This window comes from Larimichthys crocea, chromosome III, assembly GCF_000972845.2.
Source record: "Larimichthys crocea isolate SSNF chromosome III, L_crocea_2.0, whole genome shotgun sequence".
NCBI classification, from domain to species: Eukaryota; Metazoa; Chordata; class Actinopteri; family Sciaenidae; genus Larimichthys; species Larimichthys crocea.
Genome location: NC_040013.1, coordinates 10,339,010 through 10,358,568, shown reverse-complemented (window position 1 = coordinate 10,358,568; position 19,559 = coordinate 10,339,010). Strand labels below are relative to the sequence as shown.

Here is a 19,559-nt window from a genome sequence, read left to right as displayed (position 1 = left end):
CTGCACCTGCATCCAGAGTGCACCTGGGTGATCAAACAGCACGCACACACTATTCTCAGTGTGAGAGAACTCTTTCCGCTGGCCTCCACCTCTCCTTCCCTCCATCCCTCCACTCCATATTTGTTGGCCCCACAGGTGTACTCTGTGCCTGAGCGTGTGTTTTATGCATAGTACTGACCCACTACATCCAAGGTGTAGGTGTGGTTGATGGCTCCAAACTCATTCTCCACCAGACAGGTGTAGTTTCCCTTGTCAGACGGCACCACGCTTTCCATGATCAGGGTCCAGTGCTGGCTACGCACCTGGGTACGAGAAGCAGGGGATTCTTGTTATGAGTGGATGGACAGACACACGTAATAAACACACAAATACAGAGAAATGCAGGTGCCACGAACAGACATAAAGAGCTAGCGCTAAATGAGAAAGATGACAGAGGGGATTTTGTTGGAAGAGTGAAAGATGAGAGCTGATGTAGTGTGCTGGAAAACAATATTGAGGCTGATGACAGGCTGATTCCACCAGAATGACTCTACAACATGAGAATATTTGCTTTACTCCTGCAAACTATGTCAGCTTCTGGGAAAAATACCGAAGTTGGATTATTTGTTTTCAGTCGTTTTTTGGAGTTCAAAATGGATCTGGATACCATTTTTACAAAGGTAAAAATAAATTGACAAATACATCTTGTAGACTCCCACATACTTCCCTTCAATTCCTCTGTCAGTTAGCTTGGGAAGTAAATCCCACCCTTCCAGTCTAAATACAGTTATTTATAATTATTTGCAAAAGCAGTTTCACCTTTGAGTGGAATCCACAGGTGTGAGCTAACAATAGTATTTCTGTCTGCACACAGAAGACAAACTGTAGCTAGTGCTTGTACAGGCCTACATTTCACACAATGGAGAGATTATGCCACAGGGCTGGGCTCAGGTACAGCTTTTGTCCAACATTTGTTGACAAAAAGAGAGAAATGAGCTGCTTACAGTGTGTCTGACAGCCTGACTGTATCATTTCCGTCACGTTGCGGCAGTTTTTTTGTCTACACTGTAATGAGCCTGCTGAAAGCCAAAGGGAAGCGACATTAGCAGCTACATCAACACAATTGGCTCCTAAACTTTCCTGGCAGGGATATGTGTTTTCTAATAAATCGTCAATCATTAACCAGGAGCCTCAGACTCGTTCAGCATCACTGGATCTTTTCATAAATTAATTTCACAACTGTCCGTTTAAACTGTTATTCCACTCTATCATCACCGCTCTAGTATATACAGTAAATGCTGCTTGTTTTGAGAAACAAAGGGAGGAATTTAGGAGCAAACATAACTAAATTGCAATCTAAATAGAATCTGTCACAGTGGAGGAATTCTTCATATTAAGACTGGCTGTAGCTGTTTTCAGGCTTTTTATACAAAGAAGAAAAAAACACACAACCACGCAGGCTTGACTTTCCCATGACATACAGAATCAGGTATTTTTCAGCACATATAAATCAACTCAGACTGTTTATTTGCCAAAATGGGACTAAGGCGAGAGACAATTTAGGTTAAGTTAAACAAAGCTCTTTTGTTGTACAGTGCATTGTATAGAAGGTCATAAATGTTCATCAAATTATCATTATTTTGCTTTTACAATTGTTATTGGACAAAAAGACATTTGGAAATGTGCACAGCACATCCAAGTATACGCTCTGTGATACTGTTTGTGAATCACATTTCAAAACAATAGAATCACATGCTAGAATAACATACTAGTTTCCAACCAAAGCCAGTGGGACCTGTTCTCCCTGATTGAGTTACCTCAGCATTCTCAACTCATTTCAACCCTGACGCTACCTACTTTCTCTATACGTTACTGTCTGGGGGCATTTAACCCTTAAGTCCCAGGCTTAAGTTTCTAATTGTTGGGGGTAAAGAACCATTTTGAGTTACAGTGAGAGGCTCTGCAAAGTATCCTGGTGAGAGGAGGCGCACGGATGAGCAATTCCAATTTCACACCAGAAACCCTGCCCTTGTTTCCTCTGTCTACTCTCCTCCCGTCTCTCCAGTGAAGGGTGGAAAAGAGGTGAAAGGACAGTCAGGGAATGATTGGAAGAAGGAGGCTTGACATCCCTTGTAAATACATTCACAAAATGGCAACAAAAAAAAAAAAAGTACTGCAGCACAGAAAGCAGTAAAAAGCAAGAGAAAGCAGTGAGTAAGTTGACAATTGTAATAAAACGTATGATGTATGACTGTTTATCCTACCTTATACCCTCCCATGCGGTCCTCTTGGCGGAAAGGCCTGCTGTTTTTAAGCCAGCGCAGCTTGGGCCGGGGGTTGCCTCCTGCAGCACAGCGGAACTTGACTGTGTTGGCAGCTGGCACCGCATGCAGCTTCTTCTCCATCTTTGCTGACGAGGTCCAATACGGGGCGCCTACAACCAGATAACAGTTGGTGTTCAGTCAGGGTAAGATTTCCTAATCATGTCCTCAGTATTAACAGTTTGGCTTCAGGGACTTGGACTGGCTAAGGTAGATATACATGGAAGCGTGACTGCAGAGGAGCCAAACCTGAACCATTCCTAACACTCCTAGAGACCCCCCCCCCCCCCCTCCCCTTTGGCAACACTGACTGACCCGCCGTCTGCATAACACAACCCAGAGCTCCACACTCACACAGTTAAATAAAAACACACACTTTCCCTGTAGGCTCGGCGGGGGGTTTCAGAGGGGGAAAAAACATCAGCTCTGAGGGGAGAATGTGCCTGGGCGTTGCCAAGAGGGTAACTAGACCATCACATTCAATTTCATCTCATTCCACTTAGCAGCTTTTTTTCTCCCTCCACTTCCTCCAATTACCATAGCTCCCCTGTTTATCTGCCTGTCACTTGGCTAGATATGGACAGCAGGGCCAGGGATGCTTATCACCCTTGGAAAATCATTATGTGCCGTCTTGGGAGAAAATGAATGTCACGTTTAACGAAGGGTTTCTGGAGTTCTCAAAGCACGCTCTTTTCCAGATTTTATCAGCACCGAGCTGTTACCATTTCTCCTACTGAAATCTGTCACCTTCCCTATGTTTTGTCCATTCCCCTGGATCCCTCTTTTCTCCCAATTTCTGTGCCTCAGTCAGCTGGATTTTCCTCAGAGCTCCCCCACCCGCCCTTTTCTCTCTGCACCTGGGAGCATGATTGCCTAAGCAGATGGGACTCTGAGGGAAAGAGAAACTCAAAGTCAAACAACAACCCAAACGGTCTTCCACACCATCACTTCCTCTCCAAATAGCAGAAGTACGAGCAACAGAGGGAATACCCACAGATAAAACCACTACTGACTTTAGTATGACCCTCAAACATACGTTCGTATCCCAGGAGGTGCTAAGCCTGTCCAATCTGCATACTATCAGACACCTCCCATCATTTTCTCTGGCATGAACAGCCGGACAAGTCACACATACTTGGATAGTAAAGTCAGTAAACAGTGCTCTTCCTTCCTGGATGGATGCATACGGTAAGTACTCAAACTATAATTAGTCATTCCCGTTCTTTTTCTTCCTTCTCACTCTCACTATCAGTGCTTCCCTTCCTGCATCTTCACCTCTCAGTCCAGTCCATTTCTCTCTATCAACTCTCCCTGTCATCACTTCGTCCGTTCAGACAGAGACAGATTAGGTAGAGAATGGCCCATTGCGAGGCTGTCTCTCCGAAACGACCCCTGACCCCAAACTGGCAGTCTGGGTCAGAGGATGAGGTTGGGACATGAAAGGTGAGCGATGCTGTTTCCCATGCTCTCCGTCCGGAGGGGCAGCACTTCAAACAAAACGACCCTCGGACCTCTCTCCAGATGAGGCCAAACTCTCACTGGCCCAACTGCTGTGGACTCCAGGAACCCCCGCCTCCCCCAAAGCCCCGTGCATCCGGATCCCCACTCACGGCTGTTTATCCTAAGCTGGCCTGGGGTGAGCTGAGGTTATCTAACTCCTGCGCTATGAGTCAAGATTTTTTTCGTCTCTAATTTCCTCTGGAGAACTGAATCCATCAGTGACCCGAAGTAGTATTTGTAGTATTTCGACTTAAAATGATTTCTCAATTTCTCTTCACCGTGCATCTGTGCAAGCTGAAAAAGACAACTCTGCACACTTGATTATAAAGGCTACCGTTGGGGAAACAATGTGAGATTCCGAGAAACTGCACTGCAACACCCTTGTTTTCAGCTTTGCGATGCTGCATTTTTTTTTTACCTAATCCACACTGACTTTAAATGATTTATTTAATTTTGTTGTGTCCTGATTGGTTTACAGAAATATACAGTGACATCAATCGGAGTCCCACCCATTGCAAACAAGTCAGCTGAGGTCAGACAAAATAAGAATACTGAAATCACTGTTGTGAAAAAGCCAAAACTGATCAAACTCTAGCAGTAAACTGTAGATTAATGTAGAACTCCATTCCCTATTTAAAGAAACTGACTGGGTAAATGGGTTATGACTTTTATTTAATATATTTACTTACTGGACTACTTTATTTACTAATTTTATTTCTATTAAAGTATGACTTCATTCTCATACTACATTTTTGTCATAAGCATACAACTTTATTCTCATAATATATATGAGATATATATAATTCCGAATATGACTTTATTTTATAAATCCCTAATCGTGACCATACTCTTGCATGCTTGAGGTCACAAATAGTTTGTTTTTTAAATGGATGTATTTTTTCACTTCAGTACCCATAATAGTATAAAGCGGGACATCAGTAATGATCTAATGTTTTTCCATTACCAGTAGAAAAACTGTTCTGTGCATGAGTGCTTTATGTCTTCACTTTCCATCATAACTTTAATTATGTGAGATAGATCTATTCTTCCAATAAAAATCCTGACGTGCAGCTTTAACTAAAGTGGAGGCACAGTGACAATGAGTGATATTGATGTAAACAATAATGAATACAGTCGTCAACAGGAGAGCATCGGGACATGCATGCAGAACGCAGAGTTCCACGTGGCTCCCTAACTTCATTATGACATCAGTGCTACTCTTCTCCACCCCTCCACCTTCACCCTTCCCCTAAACACAGCTTTCCTCACAGGTCCCTGTAGAGGCTGTTCCATGTCTCCTCCAATAACACCACCCACTGCTGATGATGGACAAACACTCTGGACTCTCTCCTCTCAATTTTCATCTTTTTTCACCAGCTGATGTTTTTTTCTTTTCTACAAAGTCAAATCAAAATGCTCTGTTTTATGGTGGCTTTATGCCCAACCCATTCTGAGTGCTCCAAAAGAAAAAAAAAGAAGAAGCCACGAATAAAAAGCTACACCCCACACTCTCCGCTCTCATTCCCTCCCACGCCTACATGCACCCTCCTCCCTCGCTCCAGTCCTCGGCCTGAGGCCAAGGCTCCACGCCATGCTCAGAGAAATGCTGGTACTGATCCAACAAACCCCCCCCCTCCTTCCCTGCCTCTTTCCCCTCTCCTCTTCTTCCCCCTTTCTTTTAATAATAATCTCGGTTTTGAATTTTCAGAAACACACACGGCGAGAAAATGCGACTGTACTGCCAGAACAGCTTTCCCTTTGTTTTCAAACAGCTTATTACCACCAGAATGGCTGAATCTTTTCCCTCTCCCCCATTTTTTTCCTCTTGCTGAGTTCCTTTCTCTCCCCCATATTTAATGGATTTCAGGCAATTACAGTCAGTCCAAAAGTGGAGGAGGAGGACTCACGGTGAGACGCAATGCGTGTGGAGAATTTTAACAAGATGTGGAAGCCCTCATCCTCACTTCCATGAGTGTATGTGCACGTGAACACATGCATGCGTGTATATGGCTACATAAACACGTTACTACTACAGATACTGGCAAACACATAGACAAGCTTGGGTAGAAAACTTTCTCTTTCCCACACACACACACACACGCAGGCCCATCAGGTGGGTAACTTGGTCCAGATGGGCATCTTTCATAATGGATGAGCCCAGCTGACTGACTGGCTGGCTCCATGAGGCCTGGCTACCTGAGGGACACTAGGAATTCCAGGAATCTCTGTATTCCCTGGAGACACACACAAACACACACACACTATACACTACACACAAAATCTCACAGTATAGGCCTAGAAAGGAATGCTAAGGTGTAGAATAGCAGAGATATGTGTGCAGGGCAGAGCTGGCATTAGTTTTTTGCTATTGCTAAGAACTGTCTCCTTCTGTTTGCGAAAGAATACAGACCATCCGCTTTCTTTGCTGCCTCAATCATAATCGTCTTGAACTGTGTTAATAAACACTGACACAGCTAAGTAGATTATTTCACTTAGGGATTAAGTCTTTGTAAGTGTTTGGCTATCATAATCGGCATTCTTCAGACTTAAGTTTTGACATGCTGTTAGGGCTGTTCATTATTTTTGTAAAGGACATTGCTTCAAACAAAGGAGGTTTTATATTTTACACAGGGAGATTTAACACGATACTTTAAAAGCTGTTGATTACAGTGAATTCTTGCATCAACTTACATGAAAAAAAAAACAGAACACAATCACAACTTGCTGACCACATCAAGTGAAGGCACACAGGCAAGTTAGCACTCTGCAGGTATACTTTTTTTTTCATTTTTATTTCCCAGTTTTCTTTATATTTTATGAGAAGTTGAGTTTACGATAGAAATAATATTTCTATCATGAACTCACAGTGAAAGTGATTGTGCAGGGAAAACTGCAGATCTGCGCACCCACAGGCATCTACAGTCCATGTATTGTGCCTTGATCAAGGGCACCTAATCTAAGGGAGTTGGTGAGGAAGTGTAGCGCATCATTAACTCTTTCGTTCCTCCCATACTCACTTATCTGCTCTCCGTCCGCCCCAGTGTCCTCCGATCGCTCTGTATCGTCCTCATCATCCCCCGATGAGATGGCATCTGCACAGAGTAACCACGGTTACTGCCACTGCTTTTCGCAAAACCCGCATGCACCCACATACACTGTTGCATGCAGAAATGTTCATGCAGTCACTTTCTCGCAAATGTTTTGCAAATTTGCACACACAAATTTGTAAAGGCAATGTTAGAGTGAGGTCGTTTTCTGATGGATCTAGTTGTATGCTACTGTAGTAGTGTACACACACATACACACTCACACGATGCCAGAGTCACTGGATAAGAACTACACTCAGGTTGTTCATCCCTGACCATATCTGCTCCATGGCCGCTTCCTGGATTCAAACTCTAAATCTCCAGACTCCCTATCCCGTCCTAATCTGTCTCATCCCTGACTCACCTGTGACATTCACTATGAAGCAGACCGTGTCTTTGCCCACGCTGGTGCAGGTGTACAGGCCTGAATCCTTGGGCGTGGCATCACGAATCTGCAGCACCTCCTGCTCTATCAGCGTGCGGTTGTTGGTGCCCAGAGAGCTGCCATCTTTGGTCCAGATGATGGTCCCCGTCGCCGGCAGAGGGCAGCTCAGCTTCAGCACCTCCCCCGGGTGCACTGAGCACACCGTGGGCTTAGAAATTTGGTATTTGTTCGATGCGTCTGCAGAGCGAATGGGGGGGAAGGGAGGGGGGGGGCAAAGAAGGAAGAAGGTGCACAAGAAGTAGGAAGAAGAGGTGGGAGAGGAAGAAACAAGCCATAGTTTAAGAAACAAAAACACCACATAACCCCCAATGGATGCACTTAATTCAACTTACGCAGGAGGGGCAATACAGAAAAGAGGAGGCCCATTTTTTAAACCGTCACACCAACATGTCGTTGCCACAAACTCCCAGTCAGTCATTTGAAATGGAGCCCTTAGAAAATACCACTATTCTGTTATCAAGTGTGTGATGTGATTGGTGTTTACAGGTTCAGAGCATGCAGTTACAGCCATAGCAGCATGTGTAGAGAAAAAAAACAAGCGGGTAAGAATTGGACATCACTGTGTTGAGAGACACCCCCCTTCCTCCAGCCACCCAACCCTTATTAGCATAGATGCCAAGCAGCCAGTGTGTGTGGGTGAGCAGGAGCAGCACGGATAGATCTCTGCAGCCTAAAACAAAGTAATAAAACTCCAGCACGCCTGCCCATCAGAAAGGAAAGCAGCCAGAAAGGTCTAGGATGGAAGCGGTTGTCAGGCAGGAGAAGGGTAAAGAGGGAGATGGGAGGGGGACGCTCTCTTTTTTTGGCTTTCTCTGGTTTTGACTGTAAGCCTAAGCTTCAAAAACCTTGACCTGGCTGTAGCCTGACTCTTCTGTTTTCCATCTCTCAATTCTTGGTTGTCTTTCATAACACAGCCATGGAGGATCTACAACCCCTGCACAGGATCTGCCGGCCAAGGCAGAGAGCAAAAAACTCCACATGACTCCAAAGTGCATAAAACCTTCACTTCTGGGAGAAAATCCAAATCCGCCTGTGAGTGCATGTGTGTACACCATGTCCTCTGACTTGTACGACTGCTTGGAGAAAACAAGGTGACTGTCCAATATACTGTATGAAAGGGAATTCAGAGTGTATGTAGCTGAGACTGCACTTCTACATCATCCATGCAAACTCTAGACTGTAACTGAATGTTGAGCAAAAGGGGGAAAACCTGCCTGAAACACAAGCTGGCTCCTGCCATATATACCAAAGCCAATTCCAGTCACCCTGAGGCTCTCGCAGACGTTAACACACACACACACACTAACACACACATTCATGCACAAATGTGTACATTCACTCAGCTCAAACGCAGATAGACCTTGACACTCTTTGCAGCAATCCACAGTGAGAAAACACTGGAAAGTTCTTTTTATTGCAGTACAAAAATGTCCAAAACTGTGTGTGTGTGTGTGTGTGTGTGTGTGTGTTTTTTTTTCTTTAGAGAGAACTGAAGGAAAGGGGCAAACAAGTGAGGTATTAAAAAGATTTGAGGAGGGGGGAGGCACAATGGAAAAGCATACGAAAAAGCCAGCGATGACGGTATGACTGAGTTTGACTGAAGGCTAATAGTTGTAATTATAGAGGCAGTGGCACTCCCAGTCTTTCCTGTACCTCGATACACCTTTTCAACAACATTCCACCCCCATAATGAGCCCGGTCGGTGTGTTAAACGTAAAGTGTGCACACACACACACACACTCACCTCAGCAGGAAGGGAAAGTCATTCCGCCACAATCTGGCGATCGAGGCATGTGTGCAAGCCTCTAAATGTTGCCCTTGGGCAAGTAGACACACACAGGTACAGTTCCTGTATTGTCTTTTTTTTCTCTCTCTCTTTCTCTTTGCTTCGATCCGGAAATAATTAACCCCTCCTTCACCACCCCCAGGACTGAGTGTGTGGTCTGATAAGAGGTGGAGCTCCTGTGCTGATTGATGGAAGCTGTCTCCGCTACTTTTTATGACATGGTTTTCCACACCGGAGGCCACTGCCTTTGCTTTGACATTATTAATGGCTTCAGCTTTTTTCGTTTTAATGTTTAATTTAGGATTTTTGGTGATTTAGAGATGTCGTAACTACCAGGACACAAAGCAGCTCAGGTAACTACTGGGAAGCAAGCATGTATGGACAACTTCAAGACGGTGGGCCCCTCAGTGAGGTTGACAACACCTGGAACACTCACACACACATACAGTCTGCACTGAGGTGCTTCATAGAAAGATGATCCTCACACAGACACATGGACGTGTGTGAGTGTGTGTTACACTACAGGGAGAAGTCAGACTTGAAGGAGGGGAAATAGAGGAAAGGAAAGCAATCTCTCCAAATGGTGCATCTGATCTGATAAAGGAAGCACACACGTGTTAGTTCTGCCTTCATCATTTTCTTATCTCTGCAGTGTCCATCTGTCCCCCTCCATCAACCCCTCCTTCTCCTGTTGCTGCTCCTTCGTTTCCCCTCTTTCAAACGTCTCTTCAGCTTTGCCCTCACCTTCCCCCATCCCACACATCTCCACCCCTGCTCCCACCCCCCACTGACCCCACTGACCTAATCCTGACCTTTCCCAAACCTGTTGACACCTCCAGCATGCCTGATTGTTCATGGGAACCTGTGTCACATACACGCACATGCAGACTAAGGAAGCTTTTACACACAGAGAAAATAATAGAAAAAAGAGGTGCAACTTACACACACACACACACACACACATTGATCTCATAGAGTTTACAAGGATCCAGGGATGCATGTTGAGTTGAAGACTCACTGCAGATTTTTCATCTCTGCAAAGTTTCATCCCCTCTGCACCACAGGAGGGGGCGGAAGCCTCTCTATCTCACACTAACACACACACACACACACACACACACACACACAGACTCACACTTTTGCTCAATTTCTACCACCTAACAGTTTTCTCCTCTTCCCTCCCTCCATCATCACTATCATTTTGCCTCTCTTCACCTGAAGCACATCTCCATTTCAAAACCCATCTCTCTCTCTCTCTCTCTCTGACAGCTATTACACGTGTCTACCAGGTGTGATAGTTTCGGGCTGTCCACTCGTCACTATCTCTTCGTCCTCGTTCTTGGCTGGCAATAATTACTCTAGCAATTCTCACCAGTGCCCACCCGTCTGCCTTTCTGTCTGTTTGTCAAGCCAGTGAGAGCCAAACAGCGATGTGGGCGGAGTTTACAACATTTTACACAAATGATCTTATGAATTGACTTCTGCAGAGAGGCGCATTGAACTGCAAAGTCTGTTCTCCCATCTCCACCCTGTTGAGTCCTGCACAACGGGATAGGTGGACTAAATGTAATGACTGCCGTCTCGGAAGCACACACACAGCATGCACGCAGACCAACACACACACTGCCAAATCACATTATCTCTGTTGCCCCTCTTATCCCTCCTTTTTTCCTCTCCTCTTTCCTCTGTATCCTCCTCACACAGTCAAATCCCAGGACTTTTCTCCCCTTTTTTTGTCTCTGCCTCTTTTCTGATGTCTGTGTCCTTTCACATTCAAATCCCTCCTTAGCTTTTTTTTCCCTTTTTTTTTTATTATGACAAAGGAGCAGCTCCATGAACTGGCTCCTGCAGGCGTCCATGGCAACAGCCCCTCCAGTTCGCCCAGCCTTTCACCCCTCATCAAGGCATTGCCTGAACCCCACCTGACCCCTTTAACCTACTGGCTACCCCTTATCTTCAAAATCTTCTTTAGATTGAGCATTGGTGACCTCAGAGTAGATCCTCCCTCTAGAGATTAATCTTGTCAACATTAAATCAGCTGAATGTAAAAACTAAGGCTGAAACTAACTTTATTGTAAATGAATCTGCCTAATCTGAAAAAAAAAAACTGTGGAAATGCCTGTCACAACTTCCCAAGAGGACATCTTCAAATGTTTTGTTTTGTTCAATAAACAGTCCAAAACCCAAAGACATTCGGTTTACAATGATATAAAACAGAGTAAAGCAACAAATACTTGCAGCTGAAACCAACAGAAAAAAATGTTTGTTTTTTTTACTCTTTCTTACTTGGAAAAAATGACTAAAATGATTCAAGTTGTTGTTGTTTTTTTCTGCGGATAGATTAATCAATTGAACATTTACATTATACAGCAAGTGGCCCCATAAAAGTGAGTGCTTTGAGGCTTTTATGCAAGAATCAAATCTGTGATTAATCAGATCTATTATCTTAAGCACTACAACTACTCCTGTGTGGATTTCATCATTTTGTTTACTTTTATTAGACATTTACTTCATGCTTTATTTTTGTATCAGTGACTAGTCCCTTGATCAATATATTTCTTGTCTTATTCAGTAGTTTTATCCAGTGTTTCTCCTCCTTTTTCTGCCGTCATTCCACACCCGATCATTGCTGGCTCAGATTCCTCTCTGCCATACAACCGACAGTCCACTGAGAACTGAGGCACAAGCTGGCACAGGTAGCAGCTCTTCCCAGCCTCTTATCAGGCAGGTGTGAGATTGAGCGGTAGAGTGACAAGGTATTTTCTGGCACATCGGCCAAAGCAACTAACAGTACACGTACACACACACACACACACACACACACACACACACACACACAGACACACACTCTCACAACCACCACGACACTCAAACCTTCAAGATTAACACCGGCCAACGGCAGGCTAATAAAAGTCATTGTGTAAAGGCTGTATATCCAGCCCAACTGCCCCCCGGTCACACCACCAGCCAACACACTGCGTTTGTTTAGAGTTCAGTTCCATTGCCATCGCCAAAGTCACACACACACTCCATGTCATTAACCAGCCAGCTGACACGTTTATACTTTTACAACCGTTCTCCTACTGTGTGGACAGCACTGTATTACAGATAGGTAATAAGCCTGCAACATCTTGACATTCCCAGTTTCACACACAGAAACACTGACATACAACTACCAACAGTGGCCACTATGATTGTTAATTAAATAAAGGCTGCTCTGTTTAACATATGTATCTCGTGAAATAAAGTGCAGCATATATTAAGAGTAGAAACCATGCAGCAAATAAATATATAAATATGCCAAGAGAGCAATTATGTTCATACTAAGCCCTGAAACTCTTCAAGTAATAAAACTTTTCTTTTGTTGACAAGCACCCATCCTTTTCTTTTGTCTGTCTGAGCATGAAAGCCTCATCCTTGACAGATAATGTAGCCTTTATTTATTTAACCACTCCAATTTTTTGAAGTGTTTGCCTTCATGCTGATCAGAGCTTTTTTTTTTTTTTTTTTTTTTTTTGAAGAACAGAGTTTGGCAGGGAATACATGAAAGTACAGCCAAACCATGAGCTGACTTTTGTCTGCTCCACATTCAGTCTGCATTCAATGTGCCTGGTGCCACACTTATTCCACATTATATGCAAAGAGGGGCTTGAGCAGACCACAGAGCAGAGAATACCAATGTTAAAGACACACACACACACATAACTTCTATGTTTGGTACCATTGTTATTCAGCTCAGTCAGAGTATCTTAATCACTGTGCAAACAGAGAGTGGCTGGACAAGGTAAACACTCCCATAGATACTGCACCCTATGGCTACAGGGACAACAATAGGTCTGTTGTGGACACCTTAACCAGCGCGCTCGTTCTACTTCTACTGTTACAGCAGCCACAGGTAAACAAACTAGCAGGGCCACCAGGGGTGCAGGCGTAGGCTCTATAGAGACTATATTGATATGCAATCTGATGAATCTACAGCAATTAGTGCTCCCACACACACAGGCAGCAGTGTGACAGAGGCTGCGGGGAAACGTTTGGTGGGGAAAGGTCCTAAACATCTCCATAGGGAGGGTGTTATTAGGACAGAGGAGGCAGAGCCACCCAGTCTGTCTAATATCGATGCCCTACAGGTGACACCAGTGCAGCCCGTCAGGAGCAGCGAACAGAAGGAGACCACAACAAACTGGAGCTGTGGACACACTGATTCAATCACGCACAGCTGCTGCATACAAATCTATCTGTTTGCCATGTGTAGCAAGGAAACTGATTCAGGATCAGATAAGCGGGCCAGCCTCTCTGTGCCCCGTTGATCCTTCATCATGTGACCCCCCCAGGTCTAGCCACTTAATCTCTAGTCACATGACTTCACCACTGCCCAGCGCTCTGTAATCACTTCATCTAAAGGAGAAGTCAAATATGCACAAATCCTCTTAGACTTTTCCTGGAGGATTGTGTAACTCTGGAAAACTCTCCCTCCCTCTGTCCTCTCTGTGGCCATGTAGCGTAGCGTCCGGGGGCCATGTGGGGCTCTGAACCCAGCGGCTTGGAGCCAAACCGTCTGCGACAGAACAACAAAAACACCAACAGGAGAGGAGAGCTCAGGCAGCCTCTCATCAAGGTAGCTAAGGACGAACGATACCTGACCTCTAGGGCAAAGAGCAAGACGTGGTGCAGACTGTGTGTGTGTGTGTGTGTGTGCATGGGGAATTGGCTTAAAAAAAGTGATGCTCTGTTGTTGGCCTAACTTACAATTATCATGCTGATTAAAGCCCGGGAACAAAAGGCTTTGGAATGTGAGTTACCATCCATCAGAACAACTCTAATTAGCTAGTCTCTGACCAGACAGGAGACAGAAAATGGAGAAGCCTCAAAAGAAAAGAAAAAAGCTGTCTGCGTTATAGAAGACTTTCACAAAAAGTTTCTCAAGGGTTTTTATTCTGCCAATAAAAATATGACTTTGAAATATTTTTTACAACACAAACTTACACAGGCAGTTGTAACTCAAAGAAACAAAGCAAAGCCCTGAACTCTCTATCCTAATTTCTCTCGCTTCCCTCCCTCTTTGTGCTTCTTTCCAAGCAAGGGGGGCATGAGAGAAATGCCAGCACAAACACTGTCCCACCCTCCTTCACAGCTCTCTGTTGTCCTCCCACACAGGATCATAAACCTGCCTTTAACACTCAAGTATACGCTGAACTACCACAGACAACAACGGGAGAAATACAACAAAAAAGTGTGAATCACACGCCGACAAGAGGCTCGCCATGCTGAGGTTAGTTGTTTATTTTAATTAATCGGTGCCCAAAATCTTCCTTGAAGTCCATTTGTTCTATTTCATTTAGATATTTAGTGAAGTTTAAATGAATAGAAATAGTGGCTAAAAGTAAAGTTTTCTTAGCAGTAGTTTTCTACTACTAAAAGAAAGAGTAAAACTTCTTTTCCACTTTTTTTTAACTGTATCATCTTCAAATTAATGAATTTGTAGAAATGTAACTATTCCTCATTTTGTTGGAGGCTCATTGTGGATTTTATCTGAAGAAGATAAGGACAAGAATTCCAAGAAAACTATGCAAAAGTTAACCAAAACTCTAAAGTTGTGTTTAAGGGGGAAAGCAAACTTGGCAGACCTACACCTGCTCTCTAAAAACAAACCAAACAAATGGTCCCCCCACCTCCTCATTCCACCTCCCAGGCTCTTTTTTTCTGTCCCTTCCCGTCCCCTGCTGCTTACCTTCAGGTTCCAGAGTGGCCTCCTCCTCCTTGGTGGCAGTGAGGGGCGGCCGGGCCACGCTGACGGTCAGCAGGGACAGCAGGACGGCGGCCAGCAGCCAGGCCCAAGAGGCCATCCCGTTAGTGGGGGCCAGCGCTCCCCATTGCCCCCTTCTCCACCTCCCCCTGGACACTGATCCCATCTGAGGGGGTCCGCCCAACCATCAACTGCTGCCGGGTCGGTCTGTCACTCAGTGGAATTCACCCAATCACCTGGGCTGAGAGGTGAATGAGGGAGAGAGAGTAGGAAGGGAAGGTGGTGGCAGAGTTGTGATTGAAGAGGTAGACAGAAGTGTGAACAGAAAGGCATAAGGAAGAGAAAAAAATAGAACATATGTTAGTGTGGATTTAGTACTCATTACTCATTTTAAGGAGCTTGTTTCTGCACTATTTTCCCTCTCACTTTATATTTGACAGAAAAATGAAGCGAGAGAAAGCAACAGGCACACTGAGTGTTTTAAAATGCTGTCAAACGAGCCATGCCACAGACATACCTAAGCTGTGAGGCACCAACAGTCAACAACCAACCTGAATGTACATTTACTCCTCATCTATAATTATATGCATTGAAATGTGTTTGACAGAATCCAATTAAGAGACCATGTAGCTCTGCCTTAATCTCCACAGTCTAACCAGTTTGTTGCCTCCCTGAGTCACACATCTGCAATAAAGATCAGACTGTTTGTATGTTTATTCAAATGTCATGTCACACACATCTGATGTGGAAAACGGTTTTATCGCCAACATAATCTCCTGTATCATTTTACTAAGCTGCTCCTGTTTTGTATAAATAAATAAAATCTGTTCTTAACTTATGAGTCATGATATGTTTTGATGATATCTCTGGCATATTATTGGAGACATTTCAGCTAATGTGGCACCAATTTCGCTTTGTTGGGCATCGTTGATTCTCGTGCGCAACAGATGCGCCAAACCTGTTGCCCGCGCTGCTGCATCTGTGTAAATTGTATTCCTATGGGACTCTTATTGCATTTTAGTGACTTGATTATGAAAGCAGTAATGCTTTAATTGAAATGCAATACTGCAATATTGGGACACACACATACGCACAGAGCAATCTGTTTAGGCAGACATCTGCAGTTTAACCGTGCTGAAGTGTCTCTGGAGGTTTGGTGAAGTCACGCTTCCCTGCGCACTTTCTGCTCCAGCTGGACGTATCGATTGGTTTTTACCCGCAAAGACACATGTAGTTTGACTTTTAGAGAGACAACCTGAGAATGTGCAAGCTGATTTTTCTTTAATTCGTCTCTCAGGGGGGTCTGCACGGAGATACGCATGGTGGAAGCTCACATGCTGTCGGCGTGAATCCATGAATTCATCCCGGAGTCCTGACTTTGTTAGGCACCAGTTTGCATTTTGCACGAATGATTCTTGCACCATTACAGTTCAGAAGTGTGAATTATTGATGAACTATAAACTAATCATTGCACCAATCAACCGTCGCCTCACCGCTGTATAAGAACTTCAGCAGAGATCAGAATGACCAAGAAACCTCCACTCATTTCACATCATTTAAACTTGTGCAACATTAAAAATAAAACTGGCTTCTGCAGCTATCAAATGCGACAACACCTAAAGAATCAACAGGGTAAAAACAAAACGGATAGAGATTTTTTTTTTTTGAAAAATAAAATATAAATAAATAAATAAACTAAACAGAACAAGGCTTAAACAGTTGATATGATGAAATAAACACTTTCTTCTTTTAGCATGTTGCTGACAACATGACATTTGGACACATTAGGGACTTTGCACGATCGCAGCATTTCATTTAAACCGGCCTTTGAATGAAATTTCTTGGCACTGATTGAATTCCTATTGAAATTCAAATCAGTTGGCTTTTCCACAATGGGGGCTCATTTGGAGTTGCTCAGTGATTTAGGGCTCCGGCACCAAGCAGTGAAAAAACAACTGCGGTCACGGGATAATTGGCACCATAAATGCAATGTAGAAAATTAAGCAAAGTAATAAATAACCAGGACACTTGTTAATGGGCCCTAAAGTGATGATGCAAGGTGCTGTATAGTTCCTCACCTTTAGTATAAACAAGAGGGGATTGGACTGAATTAACTCCAATGAAGGATAGCAGAAAATATTATAAGTAACGGACATTGCATTTGATATTTGTTGGGTGTACGCTTAAGAAAATCTCAAAACTTTGTGGATAACTCGGTATATTTCACAGACTTCTGAAAGTCACAAAAATGAATTCTTGCCTATTAAAATGAACTGTAAGTAATAAAATAGTTGTTATTTCGTCCTTAAGCAATGAGAAAAAAAAGAGTAGTACACGCCAAAAAAAAAAGTGCAAAGCATTTCCACTATTACGCAGCCAGTTTGTCATGACAGCCGGAACCCTGATAGATGAGATTCTTGAAGAAGCTTCGGACGTAAACAGAAAATACTTACCAGGGAGGAAAAATATCGTGGAGATCTCTGTTTTGGCATGCACAGATAAGGGAGGAGAGTGCATGAGCTGAATCCAGAGGGAGGAATGTCTCCAACTCCACAATGCACCAAAAAAAAAAATCTGCGAGGCGCTAACCCTTTTTCAGTTTACTATTCCACAATCAACCGGCATCAACTCAGATCAGAGGATATATTCCGAACCAACTGACAGCGTAGTCCAATGCCATGCAAAGAAATCCGAGTTTACACGCGTTATCCTTTAAAAAAAACAGCTCGGAAAACCATACCGCTGTCCCCCCGAAACTTTCCTCCCCGTCACCAAGTTTCTTCTAGGGCGCAAAACATGCCCAGTGTTCCCGAGCAGCGCACTTGTCAACTAAATAGAAAGTTTGCAGCTACTAAGGAGGTGAAACGGGGTTTAAACTGTACAAGAGGATAGCTGTCCAATGCAAAATGTCATAAAATCCATCAGTGTGCGTTCCCCTGGTGAAAAGAGCGTCTTTCGCGTCTCTTTCTCTTCTTCCGTCCTCGCACTGTTTCTCAGACGCTTTGTCAGGTTTACTAGGTTTTTTCTCCTCCTTACGTCTCCACACACTGCCCTCCTCCTTCACTCCAGTGGGTGTCATTCCCCCCCAAGCACCCCCAGTGTAATTCGAGCCGCTTCCTGGCCGCAGTGCCTTTGGGCCCTGCCTTCCTCCGCCCATCAAATTGCAGCGCTGCCTGCCTGCCTGCCCTGCGCTCAACTTGCTCGGTCCAATGCGAGGGCCCCTGCTCCGCGCCGGAGCTGTCAGACCGCAGTAACAACGCCCCTCAGTGGCCAAGTCACGACATGTGCGGTTTGAGACACACACACACACATACACACACACACACACACACACACATGCACGCTCACGACCGCACAGAGCTCTGTGTTTCAGTACATTTAGATGCTGCAGTGGTGGAAGAAGTATTCAAATCATTTTTGGAAAGTAAGACTAGAAACACCACAATGGAAAATATCATCTGTTTTCAAGAAAATGCCTGCATTTAGTAGTATCACTGAAATACAACCAGCACACACATTTTGGACATGTACAGTATGATCAGCTTGTAAAATGTGACACATTATTGATCAACCTTCCCCATAAAGTAGTTAGTATGCATTATTAGTGATAGAACAAAATAAAAATATGCATTTAAACTAAAATTTCGAATTTTGAACAAGTACTAATAATACTTTATCTGTACTGTATATGTGCTATAATTACTGAGGTGTTTTTGTCCTTCTCCCAGGGAGCACAGGCTGGGGGTTGTTCTTTTTTTCTCCTCCCCTTTCCCCATGTTGTATCCCTTTTTTCTCTTTCCTTGGCTACCAGACCCTGTCCTTGTCATATTACATGTATTATATGTATGGACAGACTGGTTTTGCAATTTTGTTGTACTGTACCTGTACTGTTACAATGACAAATAAAGCCCCTTTCCTATCCTATGTAAGTAGTGTAGTATACATCAACTATACCTTTAAATGCAGGGGACTAAGTACTAGTAATATTTCACTCTGAAATGTGGTGGAGCATGAGAGCAGGAAATAAAAAAAACACTAAAGTGGTGTACAAGTAGTCCTACCTCATAATTGTTCTTAGTACAGCATTTAATTAAATACTTTCCATCACTGAGATGTTGCATGTCAAGTTGTGACGTCAGGAGAGAGCCAGCTTGTGTAGCACCTTTAGTTGTGTGTGTCAAGTGAGTGACATCTGTGTTTCTTAATGCAATACATGCAAGGAAGTGGCTAAAAATGCAACAACGTGGTGTCATATTATATAATAAATATGTCACATCTGTAATAAAACATAATGAACTTTCCATCTGTGACCAGAGCTATTATCGTGGTTTTGGGGTACAATGAAAATAAAACACCAAGAGCTATTATCGTGGTTTTGGGGTACAATGAAAATAAAACACCAAAACAACCTTTATTACCTGTATTTATTGTGGAATAATGCCTTTGTATAATATATATTTATTTTTTTTAAAGAAGAGGTATTTGTGCTTTAATTGAGTGTTTCCATTTGATGCTTCTTGCTTTTACAGGTTACAGGTCGGTGCAGGTAAATTTGACACGCAGCATAATGTGATCACCTTATATGACATGTTAAAATATGTTAAAGTATTGAACAGTAGATTAAATAGTTAAAATGAACTCCACCTTGACTAGTTACACTCTTTAAATGCTCCATGTTAATGCAGTAATAATAATC

General features: G+C 43.6%; 1 protein-coding gene across 5 annotated transcripts in view; it reads right to left on the bottom strand.

The window, feature by feature from the left end:
- Positions 1-18,016, bottom strand: part of fgfr2 (fibroblast growth factor receptor 2) — a 39,272-nt gene extending 21,256 nt beyond the window's left edge. Inside the window, exons 1-6 of one of the 5 annotated variants that reach the window (XM_010739284.3) lie at positions 17,317-18,016; positions 14,849-15,104; positions 7,251-7,508; positions 6,818-6,892; positions 2,244-2,413; positions 179-302 (exon numbers count right to left, since the gene is read on the bottom strand). In XM_010739284.3, coding sequence (XP_010737586.1) covers positions 179-302; positions 2,244-2,413; positions 6,818-6,892; positions 7,251-7,508; positions 14,849-15,029 — 808 coding nt within the window. In that variant the 5' untranslated portion in view covers positions 15,030-15,104; positions 17,317-18,016. The remainder of the gene's footprint in view (positions 1-178; positions 303-2,243; positions 2,414-6,817; positions 6,893-7,250; positions 7,509-14,848; positions 15,105-17,316) is intronic. The other 4 variants (XM_010739275.3, XM_010739267.3, XM_010739292.3 and 1 more) reach the window with 4 other exon arrangements.
- Positions 18,017-19,559: the final 1,543 nt, after the last annotated feature.